The following is a 27,584-nucleotide window of genomic DNA, read 5'->3' on the forward strand; positions in this document are numbered from 1 at the left end:
AGTTTAGAAGCTGAAATTTGTTATGAGAGGAAATTAAATTAGATGTGGACAGAACAGAAGAGCACCAGGAGGCAGAAATATGCACTCAGTGCACAAGATGGGTGATGCAGGCAAAGGTTTTTTTGTTTTTTTTTAAGGCAAAGGGGTGAACAGCAGGAGAGAAAGATAATGTAGCAGCAGAAATTCCAGTAAATGGGAGCCATTGCCTGCTTTGGGGTGAAGTCTGCAATAACTGGGCTGAAAAGATTTTGGGGAGGATGGGACAGTGTTACGTAGAAGGCAATCCTCAAAGGAAGGACAAGATCTTGCTCTCAGTTCAGTGAGAGTTTTCCTGCTGACTTGCACAGTATGACAGTAGTCAACAGGCAGCCAGTTAGAGCAGAAGGAGGGTGAGAATAACAGTTTGCTTTAGAAGGTTGATTTTAAAGGTAGAATCCAAGAGCTGGGGAAGAAAGAATAAAGAAGTCTTGAGCCCATTTGTCTGCTGTGTGTACAAAGTGATGTATACGAAATGAAAGAAAAGTGTATGATAATAATTTTAATAGACTTTTACACCAGGGATATGGGGTTTGTTTCTCATGACAGATTATGACAACTAAAAAATCAGTGAAATCACAGCATTTTAAGAGATTAAAAGCTTAACAGCTAAGGGGAGACAATCAGCCTTCCCAAGTTGCATGGGGGTAATTGAAGGTGTGTTGTGCTACAGATTTAGGTCAAAATTGTGCCCACATTCACAACTGTACTAGTTTAACAAGAATACTATATTTGTTTTTCATTCAGATGCAAAATAATGCAAGACAACTATCAGTGGCTCTCAGCACCTAACATAATTAATTATATAATAAGTACAATTATGGTAATCCTCGGCAGTATTAAGAACAGTGGTCTCAGAGGAACTCAATAAGCTATCTAGCTGCTTTGCCATTTAGACACTTCAGCATCTCTCAGCCATCCCTGAACTCCTTCCGTGAAGATGACTTTGGCAAAAGCCACCAGGAAGGAACCAAATTCAGTCTGTATCAAGATGAAAGTAGAGAAGATGCATCCCTTCACACAGAGTACCCTTCTTCTTTTCCTCTTGTTTCTTAAGAAAAAAATACAGATTGAGCCAGTCTGTGCTTGCAGCTGCTTAAGATAGAGTTGCTTAGCTGGTTAGGATAACTTGGGAGCAAGGGTTGATCCCTTAGTCGGGCCAGTTAGACATTTATCTGTTATAGCCAACACTTAGATTCCCCTGAGAAGTGGGTCAGCCAAGTACTGTGTCCTTTGGAGGTGATGCTGTACTGCTATGACAAACCACATTCCTTTTGTGGATAGGATTGAAGTCTTCCACGTTGTCAACACTTTCAGAAACACTAAATTCAGATTGTGGATTTACTTAATCAAAGACATTGATTAAAAAGCCTAATTTAAAAATTGCCTAAGGTCTACTTTAAGTATTTCAGTAATTGACCATTTTCAAACAAACAGCTATTCTTTTTTTACCTCCCCTACATTGAAGCCATAATACCAAATAGGTAATATGATTATTTTGACAGAATCAGCCCATCAAAAAGACTGTCATATGCCTTCTTTGCAAGAGCAAACAGAATGGAAAGCTGGATGGAAAATGAGAGCTCTCTGAACACATTTCAGTCCTGACATGAAGTTCACCATGTGCTAAGGTAAGTTTGGTTATTTTCTTCGTAGATATCCCCCTGCTTGTTGCACAGAAGCAGTGGGCCAGAAGGCCCCAGAGCATTCGCAAGCAGTGACGATAGGAGCTCAGTTGAAATATTTCCTGTTCTAAGAAAAAGGTAAAAGTATCACTTAGTGCCCAGATTTACTCCCTCCTGAGCTTCCCAGAGAACATTAAGTTCTCAGGTGTGATTTTGTCTAGGTTCACCCCCTAGAGGGGAGTCAAAACAGGAGAAAAGTTTGTGAGCCAAACACAAGAAGTTTTTAGGATGACAAGTAATACAAATTTCTGTTGAACAGTCAGTGCAAATAGCCTAGCAAGGAAAAGCTTTGATTTTATTGTCTTTGCCCACGGCTGCTTTGTTGAAATCTCTCTCTGAAAGGCTGAGTTTTCAGATCTCACTTTGGATTAATAGTTGAAATTCAGTTTCCCTCTCTCCAGCCCTAACATACTTCCCTGTGAACAGTAACAATCACAGTCTATAAGAGGTTATAAGTGGCTACCATGCTTGAAAGAAAAGGTAAAATGTGGCAGAGACGGAGAGGAGGAAATGAAGCTCAGAAAGTTACCATGCTTTACAAAAGTTCGATGATTACCTTCTCTAGTCACATCTCCTACAGCATGGTACCTTAGAGGTAATACGTTATAAAACAAAGATAAAGTCTGATAAGCAATCCTCTTGTTTGCATATACCCTATTCATATTGATCCTAATGTAAAAATTTGCCTACAGCTCTGGAATGCTAACCATTTAAAAGCTGTTGCTGAAATCATCAATGTATTGAACAGTAGGCAATCTGTCATTTAATTCAGTTGTGCCAAGATTTCAAGCCATGCTTACACTGGGCATCTTGACAGACCCATAACTAAATATTATTGATTATCCATCACTATTTTTTTATTGTTGTTATGCAGAAGGTTGTGCAGCCTTGCAGTTGACTTTCCACACAGTCCATTGGAAAATATTATATTATTATTATATTGCTTATATTGGCAACTAGGCATATCTTTATTGCAGGCTCAGATTATGGTAGTACAACTGTATTTACTCCCATGTGTTATATTTCTAGCTTAATGATATAAATCACAAGGTCAGCATTTGACACAGACTTATGAAGAGAAAGTCAAGAAAGAGGTGAAATAACTTTTTTTTTTAACCATACACTTAAAAGGATATCTCCTGTAGAAACATTCTATCGCAAAGAAGACTCAAGACATTAAATAATGCTAAGAATTATTATTTCAGTAGGATTTCAAAGCCTTGCAACAAACAATATTATCTTTATCTAACATGGTTTGTTACCCTATGTTTTGAATAGATGTTAAGAATTTATTTTCTAAACAACTTAAAATGTCAACATCAGTTGTCAGCAAAATAGATCTGCAAAGCCAGCAGATGGAGTAAAAGAACATTTCATTTTTGTGGCATTTAAAACTAGTTGGATGTTTGTAGGTCTTTATTTAAAAAAACAAAACAAAACTGAAGCCAGCTCTCCACGCCCCGAGATCCAAAACATAGATCTTTGAATCTCATTTTGATACTGATTTCACATTCAGTCATTTCAGTTGGATATGTTAACTGGGAAACTGCATCAAATGGCCTTGGTTGTCTGAAATAGGTATCCTAGCTTCAATATCATAATGATCTAGGTCAGAGCGGTTACACTGCTTGACCTTGTGAGTTATATACCAAAAGCTTTGTATGACTCAGAGTGGCAAAATCCCTGTTTCAGGGTACGGATCCATTTTGCATAAATGCAGGGCTTTGGAAGGTATCAGGGGTGCAAGGTGACCCACAGCTGCTCACAGTCCAGCTGCCATGCGGTCTGGTTGGTCAGGTGGTAAGTCTTGGGACAACAGGCAGTAGCAGCTTCAGCAGCCCCCAATAACATCTTTCATCTCACAGCTGGGGCTTCAGACTGCCTGGTAAAAAACTTCATGCTCCATGGCCAGCGTTGAGTCATTCAGCACAGCTCCAACAAGGGATGCGTGTTCAGAATTACTCAAAAACTACATAAAGCGCAAGTACCTCACTTAGGTCAAGGATGGTCTTATGGCATGTTATGCAAAACCCCACGCTTAACTCCACAAACACATACTTCTGTAACTTCAAGTTTGTTGGGAATACATGCCTGAAGTTTAGCACATGCTTTGACTGTTCCAGTGGATTCAAATCCACAACTAAGCCTGCTGCATAAGTCTTTTCACCCATCACACTGAATCTCTTGTCCACAGTTAAAGAACAGGAGCTGTCCTTCCCAGAGCCTTGTCTGTCTGCCAGTGGAGGTAATCAGTTTGCTTTTCAGGGGAAAGTGAATGCTACTGGTGCAAAATGCGAGTTACCTTCTTCCCTTTCTTTATTAAGCATGCCCAACCAAACATATCTATGATATATTCTGATTTAAGCCAGGAAGGAATTAAAGCTCCTGTTCTTGCCAAATGACTGAGTGCTTGCAGGCACAGATTCCTAAGAAATTATAATAGAGGAAGTATAATACATTAGCAGAGTATTTGTGCATTCATTGGAAATGAATATGGATGTAATTTAGTAAAGCTGATGTGTGTGTAACTGTAAAACCAAGGACATAAAATGAAAACTTCCCTGTAAATGTCAATGCAGTGTTTTGTGGTGGCCAAAAAAAGGCAAATGGAATATTGCAATGGTATTAAGAAGGAAACTGAAAACTAAACTGCCACTGTATAAATTCCTAATACACCAATATTTAAGACACTGTATGGAGTTCTAGGCACCTGATCTCTAAAGAATATAGCAGAACTGTATTCTGCTACTAACATTTTGAGAACAGCAAGGTATGGAGTGGATTCTGTCTGAGGAAATTAGAAAAACAGGACTGAGTATGATGAGGGGATAAGCTGGGTCTAAAAAATAACATATAGGAAAAGGGAAATAGCAAACAAGTAGGGAACTTTTTAAACAATAGATTTAAAATATATAAAAGAAAAATACTTCACACAATACATATATTAAATTGTTGAACTCATTTCTACAGGATGTTGTAGAGGCCAAAACTATAAATGGGTTCAAAAAGCAATCAGACAAATCCTTAGAAAGGAGGGACACCAGAAGCCGTTAAAAGGTCCAGACCTTCTTGATGTCTGGCTCTTGCTGACTGCTGGCTAGTACAATCTTTCCTCAAATATACCCTATTTCTTCCTTGCTTTCATTCTGCATCCATTGTTGAGCACTGTAAGAGACAGTATGGCCATTCTTACTTAACTTCCTTCTTCCATTATAAGCCATTCTTTCCTTACAATACATTCATTTAAAATTTTAGTTTTATGCTAAGAGTTTATATAGTTGGTCTTCAAATACAAAGAGGCTTGTTTAAAAGAAGTTGACAATAAATTCAAGTAACTCAGTTTATATTAATAAACAAAAACTCAAAAAGGCTATTGAAATCAGTTTCCCTCTTGTGATTTTTGTCTTATTTCAAGAAGTACTGTAGAATGCCTCTTTCTACATACATCGCAATGCCATGAAGCATTTATTTTAGTTTCTTTATAGCTGTAGTTTCTTTTATACATTTTTCTTACTGATAGCTTAAATACCATTACATTTAAGCATAGTAAGAAACATTATCTATCTATCTAAAAACTGAATATAGCCCCGTCGTGCTTTAAACATGCTTATACTGGAGCACGCAAAATAGGCCAAGTATTGTGATACGTTTACATGTAAAAGCATTTTACTTCCACAGACAATCTCATAAGTGAAGGAAATCTACTAGATAATTTCCACAGGAAAACTGAAAAAAAAAACCCCAAAACCCAACCTAGAGAGGTACAACTTCTAAAAACTAAACTCTAACATGCAGCAATTAGAGCATGAATAATAATGAACTTTAATTGTATATGGTGTTAAATAAAAGTTTGAAAAAAACGTGATCTTGTTGAGGCCCATTATGTATTCTAGCAAATGGTTTTCAGCAGTATGAAAATTTGAATAAACTTTTAAAAACCTCACTACTTGGTAATTAAAAGCTGTGTACCTATTTTCAACTTAAAATGTCGATTTTAGCCATGAATCCTCCCAATGAATCATAAATAGATGAAAACTATTCACTGGAGATTGCAGTGGGCGTTTAGACCCAGAGATTTATTTCTGTATATGTTATTAGATCAGATTATAATTTAATTTGGTGCAGGCTAAAGAGATGAAAATAATTTGCTGGAAAAGTACAGGCAAATGTCACAAAATGTATGGTTAAGTCTCTACTCCAGTTACAGGCAGATTCAAAACCTAAAGCTGCATTTTTTTATTATTTTAAAGCAAATTAAATACTCTGAGTACTAAGAAAAGGAAAAAACTATATCAGATTCTGTACAACTTCATTAAAAAACAATGGAAATATCTCTAATTAAAATAGCCCACTAGGCAGTAGGATTTTGTTTTAAAGCTCTATTTTTTTTTTTTTTTGTCACTGACAGGGATAAATTTTTGTAAATAACTACCTGAAATATGGATTTATATTTTATCTACAGCTTTTCTAGAAATTTTTTTAATATTAACAAGTGTCTCTAGTGTACTAAAAGGAATGCAAACAAATAAAAGCTGAGTAGAATTAATTGTTGTTTAATACATTTGTTGTTTCTCCTCTCCCAACATTAGTTTTCTGAGATACGGATATTCACAGAACTACCCTCCTTCTCTCCCCAAAATGAGGATGAAACCATTATCAGGATAATTACATACTTCTGCTTCCTTCCGCTTCCCCCAAATGCTTCTTTGATTGCAAGGTTTTCATAATTTCCAAGTTCTGACTGATAATATCAAACAGTGAGACAAAAAATAGCATCACATTGTTCATATTTCTTCATCAGGATCTAGAACAAGTATAGATTTTACATTGCAAACTCTGTATTTGACATAAAGTTCTTAGATGTTTTCAGAGGTGTGAATTGGGCCTTTTATCATGCTAAAGTTGGGTGGGATGTTATCCTCCCGTTTTATATATTCTAAATACTTTTATATTCTAAAGAAAATAGGAAAAGAAAATCATCTGTATCTAGTCACAAAAAAAATCCCACAGAATTATTCCACACATGTATCTGTTTCTTTAAAAAAAGAGTATTATATCATTCCAGTCTAAGAGCAAAGAATAAATCACTGTACTCCTCTGTACTGCCTCTTAAACTACACAAGCTTTTATTATTTTTGCAGAAATACTTCTGTGTTTTATATATGCATTAAGATACATGTATATATTTGTTCAGGAAAGAAAGGGAACTAACTGGTATATATGCATTGAAAATCCTATCTGCAAACCACAGTACAAAGATAAGACTAATTCTGTATTTTTTTGTCCTTGCTTTTCTTTATTTCAAAATGGTCTTTAACTCCTGCTGAATAGTGATTCATTTCTAAATGCAAAAGATCATTTAGGTCTATTTGTGTTCTTTATTAAGATTTTTTTTAAACAAAAATAGCATAGAGTATTAGTCTTTATTTTGACTAGTTTAACATACAGTTCATTTATTTTGAAAGGAGTATTCTGTGATACAGTATCTTTGCTCTATTATTGTTGATCCATTTAATTGTTAGTTTGCAGTGAGTCTTCTGGTAACCAGGCAAATTATCAAGCTTCTGCTACAATATATTAAAAACTACACAGATCTTAGAAAATGTTTTTCTAAAAAAGTTAATTTAGGATAAACTATCATGTTGTAGCAAACAAGGTCAAGAGTCCCTTTAAGAAGGAGACTATTTCATTGCCTCCCAGTTTAGATTCTCCATAGACACGGTCCACAAATGAAATAGGAACCTGTTGAAACAAGCAAAACTATTTTAAGATTCAAGACCTAAATAATCAGAAATTCTGTAAACAGAAGCACAGTCTTTGAACTTGGCATATTTAGAAGGGGAAGAGGGCAAGCACCAGATTTGCTTCCTTTGTCTCTGTTCTGCTGACCACTTGCTTTAACGATGCCCCACAGCTGGAAAGCACTGAGAGTATTTGCTTTATCACCTCTAAAGATGACCTAAAGGCACTACTGAGTGGCTGGTAATACACCAATCTGAATAAACTATTCTCAATAGTAGCATAAGTACACTAAAAGCCTGGGGGCTCAAAATTAACCTTCATCTATTTCCTCTTTAGCTAAATTCAATACTTTTGAGTCGATGCCTCAAGAAGGCAAAATGTCCTCGGCCACCATGAAAGAGCATTCTGCTCAACCTCAGCACTGGCTAGAAGACACATCTGAATATGGCAGTTAATGCATGTGCCTGTTTTACAAGTCATACCTACCTTTGTTGGTCTTCAACCATTTAATACATTATTTATAGGATAACAGATAATTTAAAACATTAATTTTGACTTCCTTAAGTGTTCATACTGTCCAGATTCACTCATTACTCATAAAATGTTAGAAACATACTGCTTTTCAGTAACTTGAGCAATTAACTTGAGCTCAGTCTGGCAATACTATATTAGAATATTCAAGAATTTCAGTATATGTTAATGTGTGAAATTAAGACACGTCAGGGACTAGAATTAAAAAAAAAATTGGATTTGTAAAAGTCTTTAAAAAATTGGCTGAGCATTCTGCTGGAAGTTTCAACCAGAAATCAGCTGGCAAGTGGAACACATAAGTACACCACACCCTTGCAACTGTGCCAGGACTGAGGATTTCTCACAACTCTAAGCAGATTGGTCTATGGTAGAAGAGAAGCCAGGGCATTTGGCAACAAGAAAATACCTAGAAAGGCATGCAGATAGACTTAACGCCTCTGGCTTTCGTAGTAGGATCCCTTTGATAATCCCCAAAACCATCCTAACAGCTATGGAGAGTTGATCTAAGGGGCATGGACAGAAATCACTGAAGACACAGACAGTGCAGGATGTCAGAAGTTACATTTTCCGTCTAGTGATGAATGAATGGTTTCTATCTAACCTGGTAAAAGGTATTCAGTCTTCCCCAATACTGGAATTAACCCCTTGTGTAGTTGCCGCACTTTGCTCTTCTTGCACAAGAGATTGTATCGTTAGTCTTAAAAGAGGCATTTTCAGCCCTCTGTCAGAAGACTGTATTCCACCCACTAAGGTACATTTCACATCTGGTACGTAAGTACAGCATACAATACTGTGCAGGTATAGTTTGTTTCAGTTCATCTCATCACCCAGTTGTTTCTTTTAGATTGGTAGGTCTCAACAACCTTCACTTTCAACATTCCTTAAGAAATGCTTTACACTGAGACTGTATTTACACTTTAAATCTGCATAAAAACTGCTGTTCTGTCAGTAGAGTTACAACAGCAGCACTTGCACATTGTGAATTAGATTTGTATGCATGAACGTTTCTGGAATTTCAGTATTACCAATTTGGTAATTATAAAATAGCTAAGAATCATAACTATTGATCAGGACCCACAATACCAATGGACTTAAACATAATGGAAAACTGTCCTGCCCCAGGAAGTTACAATATAGAGACAGTAAGTGGAGAAGCAGAAAGAAAGAATACAGCAGTCTTGTATATAGGTACATGTCAGCTGTCTGAGCACTGTCAAGTTTGTTACAGATATTGCAAAGGAAATCTTAAAGGCAAGAGTGGACCAGAATAATGAAGCAACTTTTTAGATTTTGGAGATAACTCTTGCCACATGTGAGAAACCAAAAGAGAAAGCAATAAGGTGCTTACTTGGGAATGTTACAGATGTGCTGTGGAGGACAGCAAAACTGACCCATTACAGAACAGAGGTTGTGTCTCAACAGAGACTGGGAGACAATCAGCTTAGTGAAGATCAAGCCTGTCAGGCTTTGAACCTGAAGACAAGTATCTTGTATTGGATGCTATATAGCCAGAGAAGGCATGCAAACAAAGGAGTGGTGGGATCAAATAATAGGCAGAAAAAAGTTATTCACAGCAGCACCCTGAAGAGATATGAGCAAGACAAGATTGCATTTTTTTGTAAAGCTGGAGAAGTGGATTTACTGTTTTTAGAATGTATGATAAATAAAAACTCTCTCTTCCTAGGTTTCAGTATCTGGATAAATAGACAGGTGAAGATTTAATTCAGCAATGTTAAAAAAGCAAAACATTGGATGCAGTTGGATGCAAAGGCCAGAAAAATTTAAGGTCAAACCCAAACTACAGGCAGGATAGCGATGTTGCCCAAGGAGCAAAAACAACAGAAGAAAGGAGAAATGCTATAATAAGTTTTATAGAAAGAAGTACTAGCAACAGAGCTCTCTGACAATTCAGTCATGAAAATGATAATGAAGAACTGGTTTTGAGATTTGGCTATAAAGTGAATTCCAGTGAATCATCTTTAAAGCAATCAGACTGCAGGTAGTAGAGGACAGAACTACTGTTTGGAGTTCTTCTTTAATGACTGTATTCATATTCAAAGAGTTTAGAAGTGGAAAGATGTGTTAGCTGGCAAGTTGGGGAAGAACAAGGAAATGAATGACAGAGGACAGAATAAATCAGAAATAGAGTCACGTTGCTGGAGACAGTGAAATGATTTGAAAAGAACTAACTAGAGATGTCTATACAGTAAGGGGAAAAGAAAAGGCTCAGAGCAGGTTCATGGTATATTTTGACTTTTTTTCTTCCTTTGAAGAGCCTGGTAGAATCTTATGCAGCTAAAGAAATAACAACAGGAAGAGGGAAGGATCTGAGAAGCATATTAGACATGGGGAATAAGTAAGTGGAATTGCAGATTTGTCATTCAGCTAAGTTGGAAGAAGTAGAGTTTGATGTGTAATTTCTTTAAATTGTTTTGAAAATCCTGCTTCCTCTTGGAAGTGGTCAGAATTTTCTAGGCTTCCAGTAATCTGCACGTACATTTAAATGAAAACACAATACACTTATCAATACTTTTACTATACCTCTCCAATAGTATATCCTAACTGTCTAGCCCGAACAATCATCTCCATCTGGAAGACGTATCCTTTAGAAACACATTTTTCCATTAGTTTCTGTAAGACTTCTTTTCTGTATAACCTGTAAATGATTACAAAGAAATTGAAACCTGTGGCATAATTTTTGAACTTCAGAGATCAAGATAGTATGTGCAGGAATCTTAACTGTAATCACTTACTCATATCATTACTACTTTAAAAACTCATTAACAAAGTTGTAGGAACAACAGTTCTTGCAATTTAATCTACGATTTCTTACCCCCACCTAAAGCAAATTTTGTAGTCCTCAGTAAAGAAGGTCTGCTCTTATTCTATTTTTTGTTTAACAGTTTCTTGATCTCTAGTAAGCTTTATGCCTTGCAAACCAGATCCATACCTGAAACTCCCAGTTAAGTCAGATGCACCTGGTCTCAGCAAAACCTGAGTTATAAAATTGGCACCACGACTGTGAAAGGAAACATGAATGTCAGAATTACTCAGTACACAATTCAGAAGGCTCAAGCAGTTTCTGGAAAATAAGTAATTATCATCATACTAGCCAAAAAAGAAATATTTTATTGTTTACTATGAAATGATTATATTCCTAATATGTTCCCACTACTAGATTTGATTCATGAATGTTCATCTTAAAGGTAAACCCCAACATTTTGTTTTGTAAAGGTAGATGATTACATAGATTATTGAAATTCTCTGTGAAGGAAAAAACAGTGATTCTTAGAAAACAGATTTACAATTTGGTTCCTTATGGCAGAATAATTGTACAACTACACATTGTATTACAATGTGAATGAAATACATTTGGCAAAAGTTAAATATTTTCCTTCTAACATTCACTGTAAGGGGAGAATAAAAATGCTTCTTGGACAAACATTAGACTTGGATTTAGAAGATCTAGGTTCAGTTTTGGTTTAGGGTGCTTCTACAGAATGGTAAGGATAAGCTTTACTGATATTTTTGTGAGACTGAAAAGCCAGTCATGACTCTTGCTGAGGACTATGTAATATACTGATATGATGTGCAAGTGTTTCACGTGGTAGGGTGTGATATAAAAGGATTTCTCTGTAATGTCCATTTAGATCTCCTCTTTTTGTTTTTTTTTTTTTTGGAGGGGGAGTATATTCTATTTAGATTCACAAAGAGACAAGCATTTATTCTAGCCATTAGAAAAAGGGAGAAATCTAAATGCAATCTCTGTGATACCATCTCCAGATGAGACTGATAAAACAGCATATGCTCATAATTCTTTTCAGTAACAAAAAAATCAGCATTATCCTATGCCTATTCTCTTAAATCAGGTGTAAAAGAGAAAAATTTTATGCAGAAGAAACTTGCTGATCACCTCCTCAAAAGCTCTAAGTGCCTGTAAACCTGAGATGCCAGCCTCCATATGCTTATATAACCTTGACATAACATTTTGCCTCTTTGCTTTTGAGTGAAACCTTTCCCTACTGCTCACTGCAAGGTTTTCCAGCAAAGTCTAAGTAATGATTAATTGAGATTGATGATACCAGGTAATTCGTAATTTGTGACAAATCATAGTGTCAACAAAGGGGTATTGCAAGTGATTTACTGCTGAGAGAAAAGACCATTACAACTTTTAAATCTAACTAAATGTGTCTTTAAACTTGGGAAAAGTGTCATAGTCTCAGCTCATATTCTTTTTATGATGAAGCCAAAAAACTGTTCCAAACTGATGCAGTGCAGATTTGCCCACTGTTACACCCAATTTCACCAAACTGGTCATATCATTAAGTTATTTCTTGATGTTTCTTTAACTGAAGAATTTGCAAATCATTCATTGCAATCAATAATTCTATTATTTAATATAGCTTTGTAATAACAAGTACTATTCATTAAAGACTTTGTTCAGCTCACACAGAATGGCAATTCAGATGCCTGTAACAGTCCTGGGGGTGGATTGATGGCATCGTGATTTATTGTTTGATTCTGCACTTGAAAGCCTTGAAAACTCTAAACAACAAATTTATGTGCAAACAACTAGAAAAATACTAACCTGATTAATTTTCTTTTCAAATCCCAGCCATATACTCCTCCATTTCCTTTATATCTTGTTCCAGATACAATATCAAAATTGCCTTCTTTCTGCTTTCTGTAAGAAGTTGATTTTATTAGAAAAAAACAGAAGGAATAGTTGTATGAAGTTGGTACAAATTGCAAAACAAGAACAATCACTGCATTAACAGAAAATCTGTATTGTAAGAACCTTTAAACAAATAAGTACAGAAGTCAAGAAAGTAATAGTTATGATGGTTATAAGCACCATGCGTTTAAAAACCTGAATGTTCCTCTCTTCTTATAAAGAACTATTTCAGAGTGTCTTACGATTTTCTTTTACGAACTATGTCACAGAATTTCAAAGACTGTTTCATAAATATTTTATATAGACCTACTTATGTATTTTTAAAGCCAAAAAAGCAGTCTCTCTAGCATAAAAGAAAGGATATTTTAAATATAGATTTAAATATTTAATTTACACAAACTCATAGTAATGAAAAATAATAAGCCTGGAACTATCCTTAGTCCATACCATGCCTAACTGCTGCAGAACCTTACCTAAAAATTTTAGATCTCCAGTACTACTTAGCAAGAAAGTTGAAAATCATGCAGACTGCTACCCTTAACCTCCAAGGTAGCTGAAACAAATTGATTCTCACAAATTGAAATGTTACAGGGAGAGAAAGGCAAGAGATAGACAAAAAGAAAAGAAATATCACTAAGGAAGAACTTTGTACTATCCTGTAGTTATATTATCTTTAACATTAATTACCTTAATGCTAAACTAGAATATTTTAATCAATTATTTGAGTACAATCTGGCTTGAGTCTTGAATCTGTTAGCTTATGTGATGATTGCATATGTGCTTCTGTCTTTAAGATACTAAGATGGTGCTCTTCAATGATATTTAATTAACCTTAAAGTACGGTCTTACTTTTTAAATAACTGCATTTGAAGCTTCATGCCTCTTATTTTTCACTTATTCCATATAAAATCTTTACATCTTAAAAAGAAAGAAATGTGTAGTGGTGTTTTCAACGGCTAGCCCTGTGGAAATCAAGACATCTCCCTCTTTTGTTGTATCATTGTCCTCTAGAAAAACCCTCAAACTGAATTCCACATTCACTTATACCTGTGAAATCTCCTTGATTTCAATTAGTTTGCAAAATACTTTAAACATGTTGGCTTATGGAGACAAATCCAACCTGTTTTTCAATCCTAGAAATTAGCAGGAATAAAAAGCACTTTAGAAAAATATTTTCTTTACTCATTCAATCAATATCCCTACATGCACGCATGAAGAGGCCATTAGGATTAGAAGATGCCACTTATATATATGCTTTTGAAAGCAGAACAACCATTAAAGGAGTGAGAGAAGTACTTTGCCACACATACCATTTGCTTCTTTACACTTGGGGAACTAGCTCACATTAGGAACTAATATGTTCTGGATTATTTTGGGACAAATCTAATGAGGTCCAATAACTTCTATTTGAATTCTTTCCTTGCCAGTTTTCTTACTGCAGTTAAATAGCTATACAATAATATAAAGCTTTCAAATATTACTACAAAATGATAAATGCTCAGAGTCATTCTTATATTAGAATTGGCACCCACCTGATAAACTCTGCAATAAATTTTGGCTGAAATAGAAGGAAAACAGATGAGAAAAGAGAAGGGGGGGAATCAATGAAAAATTAATTATAACAGTTTAGAAATACAATGCATAAAATACAGACGTACATGGTGAGAAAGGTCAGCATCCATAATAACAATAAAATTCCCAGTGGCGTGCTTCATTCCATGAATATAAGCAGTGCCTAATGAAAACAGTATAGAAATAATTTCCATCACTATTTTAATATATGCAATCTTCTAGCCAGTCTTCACTTATATTCAAAAATCTCTAGATTATACTAGAAAAAGATTAGCTAAATACTTCTACTTTTAAAAATGATATATCAATTGTCAAACATAAAATTACTTTTCCTTTCCCCTATAATTTCAGCACTAGATTTTATAAATGTAAACCTTGTCAAGCCCTACTGCAATAGAAATAACCAGAGAAACATGACTTAATAAATGGGTCACTATCTGAAATAACATTTTCAGTAGTGCCATAGGCAGTTATGAGCCAAACAAAACTGGGAATGGGACACAGGCAACAAAATAATGTCCATAAATAATGGACAAAATTAACATGTCCATAATGTTAATGGACATCTAAGAAAAAATTGCTTTCTACACTCAAGATTTACTGTTAGTAGCATTAAGTATTTTGGTTTGTTCTCCTTGACACCATGAATGACATTGTGGCACCTAATCTGGAAAGTGTCTTTTAATCTTACTTTTTGTTCTGTTCTATTCATCTTGTATGAACTGGTGCAGCTATCTTGAAAGAGCTGGAATAAGTTTTGCTATTACAATTTTCCTCAATAATGCCAATTTCTGATTCAAGTCATACTGTTCAAAGACAACACTGTTTCCAGGAACACCACAGCAGCATAACAGAGATTAAAAACTGCCATATACTCCTCACTAATTCAAATTATTTTTGAGTCTTTCTGTTAACTTTATAAGGAATAGATGGCACTGAAAACAAAATACTTGCAAATGATGTTGTTAGCAGGCACTGACTCAGGAAATTAAACTCCTGGTTAATGAACAACCTGTCTTTCCTTTCTTTCACGTTTTTTTTTGCAAAATTAAATACTATGAGTGTCAAAAATCCATGTATTGTGTATGATTAGTAGATATGGTGCATAAAAAGATTAAATTTCGTCAGTCTTAATCAGTAACACTGGTTTTAAATTAGGACAAAGGATCAAAAGTAAGGTCAGGATAAAAATCAGGAAGAGAGAGAGATAAAAGCATTTTAGAATTTCTCAGACAAATGACAGATGCAGAAAAAATATAGAAAGGTGAATTTAAATAGACAATTAAATATTAATATTAGAATATCATTCCTGTTTAGTGGACTGGTACATAATACAGTTAATCATTTCCCGTGGAGAAGGTAGTTAGCTGCAGTACTCAGTGCACAAGACACCTCAAATATTTTACTGACACATGGAAATGGGAGTTGCCAAGATACTTAGTAAGGAAGGTAGATATTGATTTCCAATAAATGAAGCAAGATACTACAGTTTATCATTTTCTTCACTTCCATCAAAAGAGAGGAGAATTAAAGATATAAGGCATGAATCTTAATGATTGAAATGTCCCCCCCCCACACACTTTATTTTAGGATAATTTCCTTACTACAAGTTTTAAATGTTTGACTGCCTTGGGTGTTTCCTTTTTTAAAAAGCAAAAAATGACAGACTTGATTTACAGCAACAGAGCTACAAAGCTGCAGTCCTGCATCATTCCATGAGAATTTTATGATCAATCTCAGTGATACAAGATTGGTCCCCAAATTAGTGAGAGCTTCTAGAACACAAATGAGTAACTTTTGTAATGTGCTTCAAAGCCTTCAATTTACATGTTAGTTAATAAGTGAGACAATACATAGTAGTTTGAGTACTGGACATTTGTCAAAAATTTATTTTTTGTTTAATTATATTTGTAATTCATGTTGTAATTGGGCAACTGTAGAGCTTTGTCCAAATAATGACAGAAAGGAGTCCCAGCCTTCAAGACTGCAAAAAACTATGGTCCAATTTTGTAGTGTCCTGCATATAGGTAGATTTCACAGAAAGCACCACTGTCTTTCCCTGTCAGTAGTCTCCACGCAAAAATAGCAGTTACCATTGCAGAAGTTACACGTTGTCTTAATCTAGGCCCCTGGTTCTGTTATCAGTATGGGGGGCGGGGGGGAAGGCAGCAGGATGTTAACAGGAAAGCACAGCTGTACAGAATCACAGTGACCACAATATGCAGATTTGAAGTTGTGAGAAACTTGTTATAAATTCACTGTGATTTTTGTTTGTGTGTTTTTTAAGTTTGTTTGCTTATACAAATTTGATGAAAACATATTTCTAATTGTGGGCTTTACTATGATTCTTCTGAACTTTATACACTAAAATCAAACAAAGAATACAGATTTTTTTTTTTTTAAACTATACACCAGCAGTTAATAAGTACTTACCCAGGCCCAACTTTTTTGCTCGGGGTCTTAGAAGCTGCAGGATATAGTAAAATATATATATATTACTTATAGTACAGTTTTTAATTACTTTTTGCAACATTCTATACTGTTAAGGTATAAAAATATTTTAAAAGATACTTTTTATTTTTAAATATCTAGATAATGCATACAAACAAATTTATCTGACAAAATACAGGAGCAATAAAACCATTATATTAAATAGGAATTTAATCAAATCATATTAGAAACAAATTTCTTTTAAGCTTTACTTAGTAATCCTACAGTAAAAAAAAATAAAATCACCATCTCAATAGCTGAAAGATTTCTCATATTTCACTATCTGAAATACAGAGTTATAAATCTGAGCAGAGGTCTCCCTGGCATCATTACTTTAAGGAATGAAAAACACTATTGGTAAATATTTTACAAAGCTCCCCAAAGTGATTTAACATGTTTTTAGTACTGTATATAAATTTCAAGATTTTCGTGTGCATACAGATGTAACACAGCTGAATAGCTACCATATAAAAATATTATTAATCTTTCAGAATAGGAGTGACCCAAGCCTTAAACCTGAGCCAAGTATCCTCAGTTCCTGCAGGGCCAGATGGAGCTCAGACAGCTCAGCATCCAACAGAACTACGCTCCTATGCCAAGCTGTGGGTGAGGACCACCGCCACCAAAAGAGGAATCTAACTTTAGATCATCATGACTGTAATTTAAATTTTAATTCTTCCCAAAGTGTCTTTGATAAAAGTCTGTGCGTATTCAGCATTTGGCAAAGAGAGAGCGGATACTTCAATCTAAATTAATAATAATAATAAAACTTTGCTTCTTCTTCAGAAGCATATTTTTAGACTTCTTACTTTTAATTGGCTAATTTTGATGCATTTTCAGAGAGATTATAATTACTGCAATGAAAGTCAGAAAAAGACCAGGACATGGAAGAGTTAGTAATCATTAATGCTTCTACTGATTTGTCATTTTGGTTTCTGTTCCCCTCCCCCTGTAGATTTTTCTTTAATAAGTAGTCATATTTGAATATTTATAAAAAATTGGTTTGATTCCTCATCTACTTCCTTGAATATGTTGGCCTCTTATTAAGTTAACTACATACCGTGTTGAGTAAGTATAATTTAGTAAGTAAGAACCCCCAAAGTTATTTAAATGCAGACCCCTGAGCACAAATCAGAGCAATGATTTTGCTTACTACCTATAGGTAATTTCAGGAAAGAAGGAAAATTGACCTCATGAGAAATCATACCTGATTTTTTTCAGACTTCTGCAGTAATATTGCTGTGGGCTACATGTTGTCCTGTGCCTACACGTAATTCCACTTAAGTGTGCTAGGCTCTACAATGCTGCAAAGGGTTGGTACACAGATTAGACTACAAAACTAAGCCATTAAGCAGCAAGGAAAGTTTAGCTAACCATCTTAAACTTCCCTATTACGAGTGCCATTAAAAAGATAAAGACTCCAAAATTTCATATCTACGTTGTTCCTTAAAATGATCTTTAAAAATACCACTTAATTCACAAATACTATTTTAAAAACTTACAATTACACAGTAATGGATTAGAAGGAAAAGTCTGACACTGCTTACAGCACAAATGTCTGTCAAACTGAACTTTTGGTTTTCATACTGTTCTGTAATAACACTTTTATTGCCAAAAAAAATAGCTTTAAAGACTCATAAATGACAGTATCTTGTTACATATTATTGATTGTTCTACATTAATGTACACAACAGAAAACAGTCCTGTTCCTGAGAAATACAACCAAACATATTAAAAATAAATCACAAGACCAGACTAGCTTTCATCTTTCTAATTTCCCTGTTCCTACAGCCACAGAAAATGAAATTCAGCTTCATCAAAACTTCATCTTTCCCTCAGGCATGCACAAAGTACAGTACCACTATTCTTTATTCAATAGAATACAGCATATGCACAAAGCATTGAAAACATTTTGAAAACGTTAATTCATGATTCTGCCTATTAATTTGCAATACTGCTAAGCAGCTGCAGGACTATCATAATTTTACATTTGGCTAAAGTGGCATGCAAACCTTAAATAACTTGCCTAAGGGTATAAAGAAATTCAGTCTAGAAACTAGGGACTCCGGTTCCAGTCCTCTAAAGACTTCAAGTACCTTCCCATACAATAAAAATAAAAAACAAACAAAATATGTAACTCACTATTTTATCTGATCCATATATCTTTACCAATTGTTCAGCAACTTCCTGTGTCCCATCAGGGCTTCCATCATCTATGACTATAATTTCAAAGCTGTATCCACTGAAATGAGAATTATTTTTAAATGAATACATGGAAAATACAATTTCACTGCCTGTGCCATTTTGTAAGTTACAAAACAGGAGAACAAAATACCAAGTGATTTTCTGACAGTTAAATGTACATGCTTTAGTTATTCAAAACATGATTCAATGTCACTGTTTTGCACCAGTCTCAAGCTGCAAGTGCCTCACAGTAAATTGCAGCTATACAAACCTCATCATTATCCCACATACACATTCATTTTCAGGCTCATGATTGTGAGAGATAAAAAGCTAAAATTGTCTTTGTGCTGTTATTTGGCAACACTTTCTCGAGGTACTGATGCAGAATGGATTAGAGCAAGTGCAAGGCCTTTGATTAGAGTCATTTCGTTTCCGTAACTAACATCAGGGAAAAGCTCTGCTCTTCACAGCTACAGGTTAGATACAATTGACTGTATACTCTCTATCACTGACAGAAAAATGTTATATATTTCACAGCATGGATAATTTTACTGCCTTCCTCAGTTATCGCATCATTGTACAGTTTTATGGATATATATTGACCAGCTCTGCAAATAACTTCTGTAAACTTTTCAGATCCATCAAAGCTTCAAAAGGAAGGGCGTCTAAAATCCTTCTCAGCCTATTTCTTAACAGAGTCACCAAGTTCTTCGTGGGGGAATTTTTTTCTGTACCTCCATAGCAAACTTGCTGCGCGAGCTCTAGTCTCCGGCTCTCGCACTTCCACCCGCGCAGAGCCGGGCGCTTCGGGCGGGAGCTAAAGCAGCCGCTTTCTGCGCCGACCCGCCAGTGCCAGCTCGCCCCCACCGCGCTCCGCGGGGGCGCCGGGGCCTGCGCTGGCAGCGCTCCCGGCCGGCGCTCCCCGGCCCTTCGCAGCGGCGGCAGCGGCGCAGCCCCCCGCCAGCGGTCGGTGGGCGTTAGCGGTTCAGTTCTCCGCCGTTTAGCCCTGTCCGCGCCCGCCTCTCACCGGTGACCGCGGCGGGACCCGACGCGCAGCCCAGGGCGGCTCCCGACACACGGCTTTTCCTCGCCAGTAGGGCCCCGTTATGGAGACCAGGCGCTGGGCCGCCGCCAGCAGCGAGCGGGGCCCCGATGGCCTCAGAGCCGAGACGCGAGCTCGCCCGCCGCGGCCTCGCCCCGCCTGCGCCGCCCGCCCGCCTCAGCGGGGCCGGGGCCTGGCCTCCCGGCGGCTCCGCGCGCGGCGGCCCGGTACCTCGTTACCTCGTCTCGAAGCTGCGCACCAGCAGCCAGACGACGAGCGGCAGGTTCTCGCGCTCGTTGTAGGTGGGCAGCAGCACCGAGACCTTGTCGGCGGCGCCGGCGGCCATGGCGGCGCCCCGCGACACCCGGAACCGGCGCGAGAGGGGCGAGGCGGGGCGGGGCGCGCGGGGGTGGCCAATCCCCGCGGGCTCCTGCGCCTGGCGGCCGGAACCGCCGCCAGCCCCCTCCCCCACCCCCAGGCGGAAGCGGAAGCGGAAGTGAAGGAGCCGCCCGGTCGCCCGCGGCCATGGCCGGCAGCGCGGAGGCGGCGCGGCTGCGTGCCGAGATCGGGCGGCGGGAGCAGGAGCTGCGCGGGCTGCGCGAGCGGCTGGCTGCCGTGCTGGCGGGGCCGCCCGAGGAGGCCGCCGAGGCCGCCGCCGTCGAGGCCGCCGCCGCCTTCCCTGGCGAGCTGCCGCCTCTGGCGGCGCAGGCCTCGCTGAGCCGCGCCGCCATCCTGCGCTACAGCCGGCAGCTGGTGCTGCCCGAGCTGGGCGTGCGGGGGCAGCTGCGCCTGGCGCGCTGCTCCGTGCTCGTGGTGGGCTGCGGCGGCCTGGGCTGCCCCCTGGCGCAGTACCTGGCCGCGGCCGGCGTCGGCCGCCTGGGGCTGCTGGACCACGACGTGGTGGAGACGAGCAACCTGCACCGGCAGGTGCTGCACGCGGAGGGCGGCCGGGGGCTCCCCAAGGCCGTCTCGGCCGCTGCGGCGCTGCGGCTGCTCAACTCCACGGTGCAGTACGTGCCCTACTGCGGGGCGCTGAGCGCTCGCAGCGCCCTGCAGCTGGTGCGGCAGTACGACGTGGTGGCCGACTGCTCCGACAACGTCCCCACCCGCTACTTGGTGAACGACGCCTGCGTCCTCGCCGGGAAGCCCCTGGTGTCTGGCAGCGCCCTCCGGCTGGAGGGGCAGCTGGTCGTGTACAACTACCGGGGGGGGCCCTGCTACCGCTGCCTCTTCCCCAAGCCCCCTCCGCCAGAGACGGTGACTAACTGTGCAGATGGGGGCGTGCTGGGGGTTGTGCCGGGCATCATGGGCTGCATCCAGGCCCTGGAAGTGCTGAAGATAGCTTCAGGAATGGGCTCCTCCTTCGGTCAGTTCATGCTGATGTTCGATGCTCGCGAGGGGAGATTTCGCAACATCAGGTTAAGACCAAAGAAACCGGACTGTGCCGTTTGCGGTGACAATCCATCCGTCACTTGCCTTCAGGATTATGAAGCATTTTGTGGTTCTTCTGCAACAGACAAATGTAGGACTTTACATCTGCTGTCCAGTAAAGACAGGATATCTGTAGAGGAATACAAAAAAGTGTTGGATGAGCAGGTTCCTCATGTGTTGTTAGATGTTCGTCCACAGGTAGAAGTGGATATTTGTCGCCTGGTACATGCAGTTCATATTCCTTTGAGTAAATTGGAAGAAAAAAATGAAGAATGTCTGAAGTATTTAGAAAAAAGAATTTGTGAAGAAAAGCAGGGAACTAATGGCAAAACAGCTTTTCCTGTATATGTTGTTTGCAAATTAGGAAATGACTCCCAGAAGGCTGTAAGAATTCTGCAGGAGTTACCTGTGAAAGAACTTGGTTCTGTGTTAGCTAAAGATATTAAAGGGGGGCTTATGGCTTGGGCCACTAAAATTGACCCAACATTTCCGCAGTATTAGCAATTTACATATTGCTGAAAGAATGAATACTCACTGTAAATGCCATAGGGTTTCGTCTTCTCTGTGTAATTAATATATCATATGGATAAAATGGGAGATAGAAATACCATGTTGCTTTTTTTAATGGTAATTTTTGAAAAAATTCATGTATCTTTGTAGATGCTTTAAATTCTGTCTTTATAAAAATGTGAAGCCATCAATGGAAATAGAAAGAAATATGTTTCTTGGTTGTTATTTAATAGCGAGACTTGGAATAATTACTTAATTGTGCATTTGAAAACTGAGAATTACTCTTGATCAGTAATTATAGTCTTGAGAGTGACAAAGCACCAGAGTCGTGTTGAAAGTTTTTACTCAGTCTCCTAACTGTCTAACATACAAAAAACTGAAACAGTGCACACTGATGAAAGTTTGCTGATGATCTCAAGCTAGTCAGTAGCAGTATTAAGGCTATGACAAGGAACTGCCAAGAAAAAATTCCTGCTGACAAGACTGCTTTTATCAGCATCTTTTTCTGTCTGTTCTCTGTGGAAGTGTTGTGTATTTATGAAAAAGTAGTGCTCGCTACCAGTGGCAAAGCGAGGGTAGTGCTCCTGTCATAATGACAGAAAAACTGGAGCACAGCCAAAACCAAACTTCAGATTTTGTGGCGTTTCTGTGGTGTGGTGCGATGCTTTCCTGACCCCTGTCTGGCTTAGGTAAGCAAATGAAAGCTGAAGGATTTTTAAAGCTACAGGCACAAGAAATTTATGTGTAGTCGACCCCGTAATATCGGTTGCATGGTGGTTTTTATACACCCAATTCATCTGAATTGTAGTTGTGATACTAGCACCCACAGTCTTAAGAAATTGAGTAAAGGATGTGTCTGAGTAAAAACAGATTTTATGTAGATGTTAATGTGTGACTATTTTATAAAGTTCCGGGTATATTTGAGATACTTTATTGTCTTTCTTATCTATTAAGAACTTAAAAAGCCATCCATCCTTTGCTTGTTGACTGACAACAGATGTATTCTGCAACTTGTGTAGAGAGAGTGAAGTTAACTATTAATAGGACAAAAGTTTTAGCCCAGAAAGTTTGTAAAACATACAGAAAATACTTTTGTGAAGGTTTGGAAGCTTTCACAGATTGATAGGTGAAAAACAGGTAAAACAAATAGAAATAGATATGTGGCCTCCCTTCTGCAAGTATGAAGATATATTTTCTAAATTTTCTTGTTTGTTGTCATAGTTGCACATTCCCCACAGTGCTGCATTATTTTATTAATTGGCATGAAGAGCTATACACTGCTAAATAGTTCGTCTACAGGAACTGAATAAAAAGAGAGAAATAAACAGCTTCTCAGCAGAGAGCTGCCTGAGTCCTTATCACTTATGCATAGTAATTTTCTTTTTATTATATTAAGGTACGGATTTCTTTTTCTGAGGAGAAAAACATCACCTGTCATGACTAATCTTAGCATTATACAAGGGCGAAAAAGAATAGTACCATTATAATTAATAGTCGAAAAGGCATATTTTAGTAGAATAAATTGGAGAACATCTACACCGTCTACTTTATTATAACATGTCATGGGTCCTAGCAATAGTAATCTTAATAATCTCTTGTGAATAAAACAGTTCAGTGAATTTATAAATACAGAGTCAAATCTTTTGCAGTTTGGAGGACAATGAAAATGTTCAAGGTCATGACTTAGAGTAAACTTTACTGTTTTGTAGTGTATACTGTGAGATTCAAAAGTCAAAGCCTTTTACGGCTTTGTTCAGTCAGCAAATCTGGCTTCTGGTGGGTTTCGGTTGTTGGGAATTTTAAAACAGAAATGTGTGACCTGTGTTTTCATTTTTCTCTATTTACTGTAATAGCAAGAAGAGGCTTAGAGTGAAACATAAAAGATAATTCTCTAACACTCGACCTCTTTATGCTAAACAATCGATGGTGTCACATGCCCATCTGGCCTGAAGGAATGACTCCTCCTCGCTATTTCAAAGCAAGGTGAATCTAGGAACTTTTCACTGATGCTTTTGGGGAGAGGGTGAGCAGAAAGCCTTTCTGATTCTAAATCTGTGTGTTATTTGCAGGGACTAGAAATCCAGTGTAGAGTCTTTGTTGTGACATTTTAGCAGCAAATGAACGCATACTCTGAGAGAAAAAGGAGCTGGAATTGAAGCTTGGCCTGTGTTGGGGTGTGTGTGTGTGTTGTGTGGGGTTTTTTTGTTTGTTTTTTGTTCTGAGAACTATAGAAAAGGTTAATTTCTTATTTCCCCTTGTGAACTTGCTGAAATGATATATGTCTTCCTTTAAATACAGTCCTCAGACAGTGCTGGTCCCTTTGGAGATGGTCTGAAAAATTATGGGCCATAACAACCTAATTAAGACAAAATAATATTTATTATTGGAAAGTTATCTTTTGTTTTGACTTGCTTTATTTCTTTTATTCTATAAAACATGGTGATTTCTCTATTCTTTAGGAAGTATAATAGCAAAACGCAGAAATTCTAAGAGAAACAAGTACTGTCTAAATATTGGTGAATGGTTTTTATATTTGTGCTTGAAATCTGATGTTGCGAATGATGATACACTCCTTTATTCAAGGAACTTAAGGCTAGGTAGTCTACGGTGCCTTGCTAGAAGGGGTGAGGTCAGTCAGCAGACTGTATGTTTGTCTCTTCTCCCCTCACTCATTTGTTGTGATGTTGCTCTTTGCTTGTTTGGTTAGATTTTTTTTTCAAATAGCATACTGGGATTTGGCACAGACCTGAACAGGAAACAGTTTCCTTTTTGATGTTTAGGATGATGGAAAATGGTTGCATCGTCTACTCTGAATTGCTGTGTTTGAATGCCTCACGCACGTAGGTCTGTGGGATAGCGTCACAAATCATGGACAAAATTAAATATCTAAACTGGTTTTGTCCTGGGATCTGGTTATTATTTTAAAGCAAGGCAAATCAAGCAGGTCTACGTTTCAGGCAAGTCTAAAAGGCATCTGCAAGAACTAGCATTCCCTAATAAGCTTAGTTCCTCTTTATTTTGGTGGCAGGAGTCTCTCTCTTATCTGAAAACTGCAACAAATTCTGCACTGACCTACCATCAAAGCATATAAATTTTAAAACTTAATACAACTATTTGGTATACAAATCTGTATGGGATGTGTCCAAAACTAGTTTTCAAGTTTGTATAGCAGAATTTTAGATATCTTGAATGTATCTTTATTATTATCCTGTTTGTAAGTATAATTTCTAGTGAAAACTGTTCAAAACAAAACTATATACTGGATGCTTAAAATACTGCAAGTATGCGTTTGTCTTTTTTTTTTTTAATATGAAAGCTCTAGGTTGCCCCTTTTAAAACTATGTCAGAGAAAAAAAAATTTTAAGGTTGTTTGCTAGGTGGCACTGCAAGTTTATAAACCAAATTGTTCCCTTCATTATAAAAGATGCAATCCAACCTTAGTAAGGGCTGAGGTTCCTTTATAAAAATGTATTGTTATGCAATTTTTTTATGAACAACCAGGGAAATTAGAATAAAATTAAGTAGGCAATTTAATAGTAAGTACAATATTTAAAAAAAAAAAAAAACACAGAAAATGGAAGTGCTCTTTCCAGAGTAAGTTTTCAAAGCATGGTTTTCTAAAGCACTGTTAACCTGAGGTTTTTCTTTCACATGCCATCTTGAAGGGCTTTTGCAGCCAAAATGGAAAATTGTATGACAAAGGGTTATTAGAAGCACTGGCACAAAATTCAATATAGATCTTAAATCTTCTAAGAGTCACTGCTGGTACATTCTTAACATTACTAAAAAGACAGATTCTGTAGCACTGCTGATTTTCTTACCTGGTTAGAGCAGTTACTTTGAAAAGGGAAGTATATATATATTTTTGTCCTTATTGTTTTGTAAAACTGGACTTGTGGAATAAAATCTAAAACAATTATAGTCCTCAAAGTCAAAGAATCCCTACAGAAAGAAGCATGGATGTCTTTGGAAAGCAGAAACTGAGCTTGCAGACTTGATGCATCAGGGCAAGCCTGCAGAAACAGCTGTGCTTAGAGCTCAGGATGTTCCTCTGCTAACAAAACTAGATTGTGAACCCTCTTGTCCTATGTGATAGTATAGGAATAGATTTTGATGCCTGTCTTTAGTCCTAAAAAATCCTGCAAGTGTGCTCAGTGCAGTTTTCATGATGGAGCCTTCTAACAGCAAGCTAACATACTCCACAGAAATTTCAAATAACAAAAGCAGCAAGTGACAATGCATCTTCTAGCACTCCAGAGAAAAATGGGGTAACAAATGTGACGAAACAGGAGGATTAAAAATAAATATATTAATTTGTTTAAAGTTTCTATAATAATAAACTTTTTAAACTTGTGATTTATTACAAAAGCTTTAAAATTTTTATTTCTTTAAAATCTTTAGCTTCGTGTGTGGGATGTCTTTTAAGTTTTATTCCTCTAGTGCCGTGATTAAACATCTATGGTATGCTAGAGGTGGAGAGCCTGACAGACATCCCGGTGCATGGGTATAAATAATGAGGAGAGGTCTTGTGAAGTCATGGCACTTGCATCGGTTTGAACACTTTAATTTTGGTTGAAATCAAGATGATGATCTCAAAATAGAAATGAAAAAATGGCTTATTTGCTACTTCCAGCAGTAGATTATCACAATATTTGATCTGAAATTGTTTAAATCATGTCCTAGTTGATTAGGTGAGTTGTTCCTGAAACTAAGTCATTCTATCACTAAATTTTAAAGGCTTGCTTATTACTGTATATTTTAGAAAAAGTTGAGACATTACAATGTTAGCATGAACTTTACTGGTGTCGCTTGGTTATGTGTGTGTCTCGACTTACTAGCCCAGTATCTCTGAAGCATAACTAAAAACCTGAGAGAGAGGAGAGTGGTGGGTACTGTAATGCTCTAATAAAATTGCCAGCTGGGTTCAACCATGTGTGTAGTCCAGGGCAGTGTTTCTCAGCTGGTGGTCTGTAAAATAGTACTGGCCTGTAAGATGCCAGAAGATGATCTTTAAAGAGATTGGGGGAAAAAAAAGTGTGCACGCACTCCAGTGCATTTGAGTGAAATGCAGTAAAATAGTTTACCACTCTAGGAAAAATAATCTGCTGTTAAGATCCCCAAAGCAGCTCATTTCTCTGAAAGATATTAGACTTCTTTTGCCTGGATATAGTTGTGTCTGTGACTTGGTAGTAACAAAAAGACAGATGTTGAACTCTCTAAGAGAAAAGATTTCTGTTCACGGAGAAAGAAGGTTGTAAAGAGGTTTATTAAATGTGGATGCCAGCTATATAAAAGGAATTCCTTTTAAATTAAAAATACTTGCATTTTTGACACCAGGTATTACTTTTATTACAATTGTTAGGAAGCTCTTTTACAATATAAAAACATAACAGATAGCTGTCCGTTAATTTACATATTTGCAATAGCTAATTACTACTTGCCTTGATTCTCGCTCACTCTGATAGAATCTGTGCTGACCAGTTTCATTGTGTAAAAAGTTGAATCCTAATAACATCCTGACAGAGCCCATGTTGCAAGACTGATGAAGTCATTGATCTTTATTTTATTTTATTTTACAAGATTTTCATCTAAAGATCCTCTGCTAGGGCCCACTGATGTCTGTGGAAAAGTTATGATTCGCTTGGAAGAGCTGTAGATCAGCACAGGAACAAGGATTTGCCTTTTC

At 37.6% G+C, this 27,584-nt stretch overlaps 2 protein-coding genes and 1 long non-coding RNA gene across 4 annotated transcripts; 2 read left to right on the forward strand and 1 right to left on the reverse strand.

Annotated features, from left to right (window-relative positions):
- The first annotated feature begins 503 nt into the window (after window positions 1-503).
- LOC136993634 (uncharacterized) lies at window positions 504-17,745 on the forward strand. Of its 2 annotated transcripts, none has more exons than XR_010886032.1 (2): window positions 504-1,667; window positions 17,223-17,745. It is a non-coding gene; the product is annotated as an uncharacterized lncRNA (long non-coding RNA). The 2 variants fall into 2 exon arrangements; XR_010886033.1 differs by lacking the exon at window positions 17,223-17,745 and adding an exon at window positions 3,916-7,398.
- Window positions 7,126-20,344, reverse strand: DPM1 (dolichyl-phosphate mannosyltransferase subunit 1, catalytic). Its single transcript, XM_067307907.1, has 9 exons — window positions 20,197-20,344; window positions 18,874-18,973; window positions 16,675-16,708; window positions 14,328-14,404; window positions 14,202-14,227; window positions 12,583-12,678; window positions 10,945-11,013; window positions 10,536-10,650; window positions 7,126-7,463 (listed from the first exon to the last, which is right to left on the reverse strand). Exons 1-9 carry the CDS (start codon window positions 20,301-20,303, stop codon window positions 7,359-7,361), a joined length of 729 nt encoding a protein of 242 aa, XP_067164008.1. The 5' UTR covers window positions 20,304-20,344; the 3' UTR covers window positions 7,126-7,358.
- A 105-nt stretch (window positions 20,345-20,449) lies between these two features.
- Window positions 20,450-22,105, forward strand: MOCS3 (molybdenum cofactor synthesis 3). Its single transcript, XM_013945036.2, has one exon. The coding sequence runs from the start codon at window positions 20,483-20,485 to the stop codon at window positions 21,887-21,889; it is 1,407 nt and encodes a 468-aa protein (XP_013800490.2). The 5' UTR covers window positions 20,450-20,482; the 3' UTR covers window positions 21,890-22,105.
- The last annotated feature ends 5,479 nt before the right edge of the window (window positions 22,106-27,584 follow it).

This window comes from Apteryx mantelli, chromosome 18 (genome assembly GCF_036417845.1).
Source record: "Apteryx mantelli isolate bAptMan1 chromosome 18, bAptMan1.hap1, whole genome shotgun sequence".
Taxonomy (NCBI): Eukaryota; Metazoa; Chordata; class Aves; order Apterygiformes; family Apterygidae; genus Apteryx; species Apteryx mantelli.

What these genes read in the sequence shown, in the direction of transcription:
- DPM1 (XM_067307907.1), bottom strand. Translation starts at nt 20,303, where the DNA reads ATGGCCGCCGGCGCCGCCGACAAGGTCTCGGTGCTGCTGCCCACCTAC. An exon ending in AGCAAAAAAGTTGGGCCTGG is followed by an intron (nt 14,405 to 16,674) that starts GTAAGTACTTAT and finishes TGTTTTCATTAG; the next exon opens with GCACTGCTTATATTCATGGA. An exon ending in TTGAAAAGAAAATTAATCAG is followed by an intron (nt 11,014 to 12,582) that starts GTTAGTATTTTT and finishes TTCCTTTCACAG; the next exon opens with TCGTGGTGCCAATTTTATAA.
- MOCS3 (XM_013945036.2), top strand. Translation starts at nt 20,483, where the DNA reads ATGGCCGGCAGCGCGGAGGCGGCGCGGCTGCGTGCCGAGATCGGGCGG.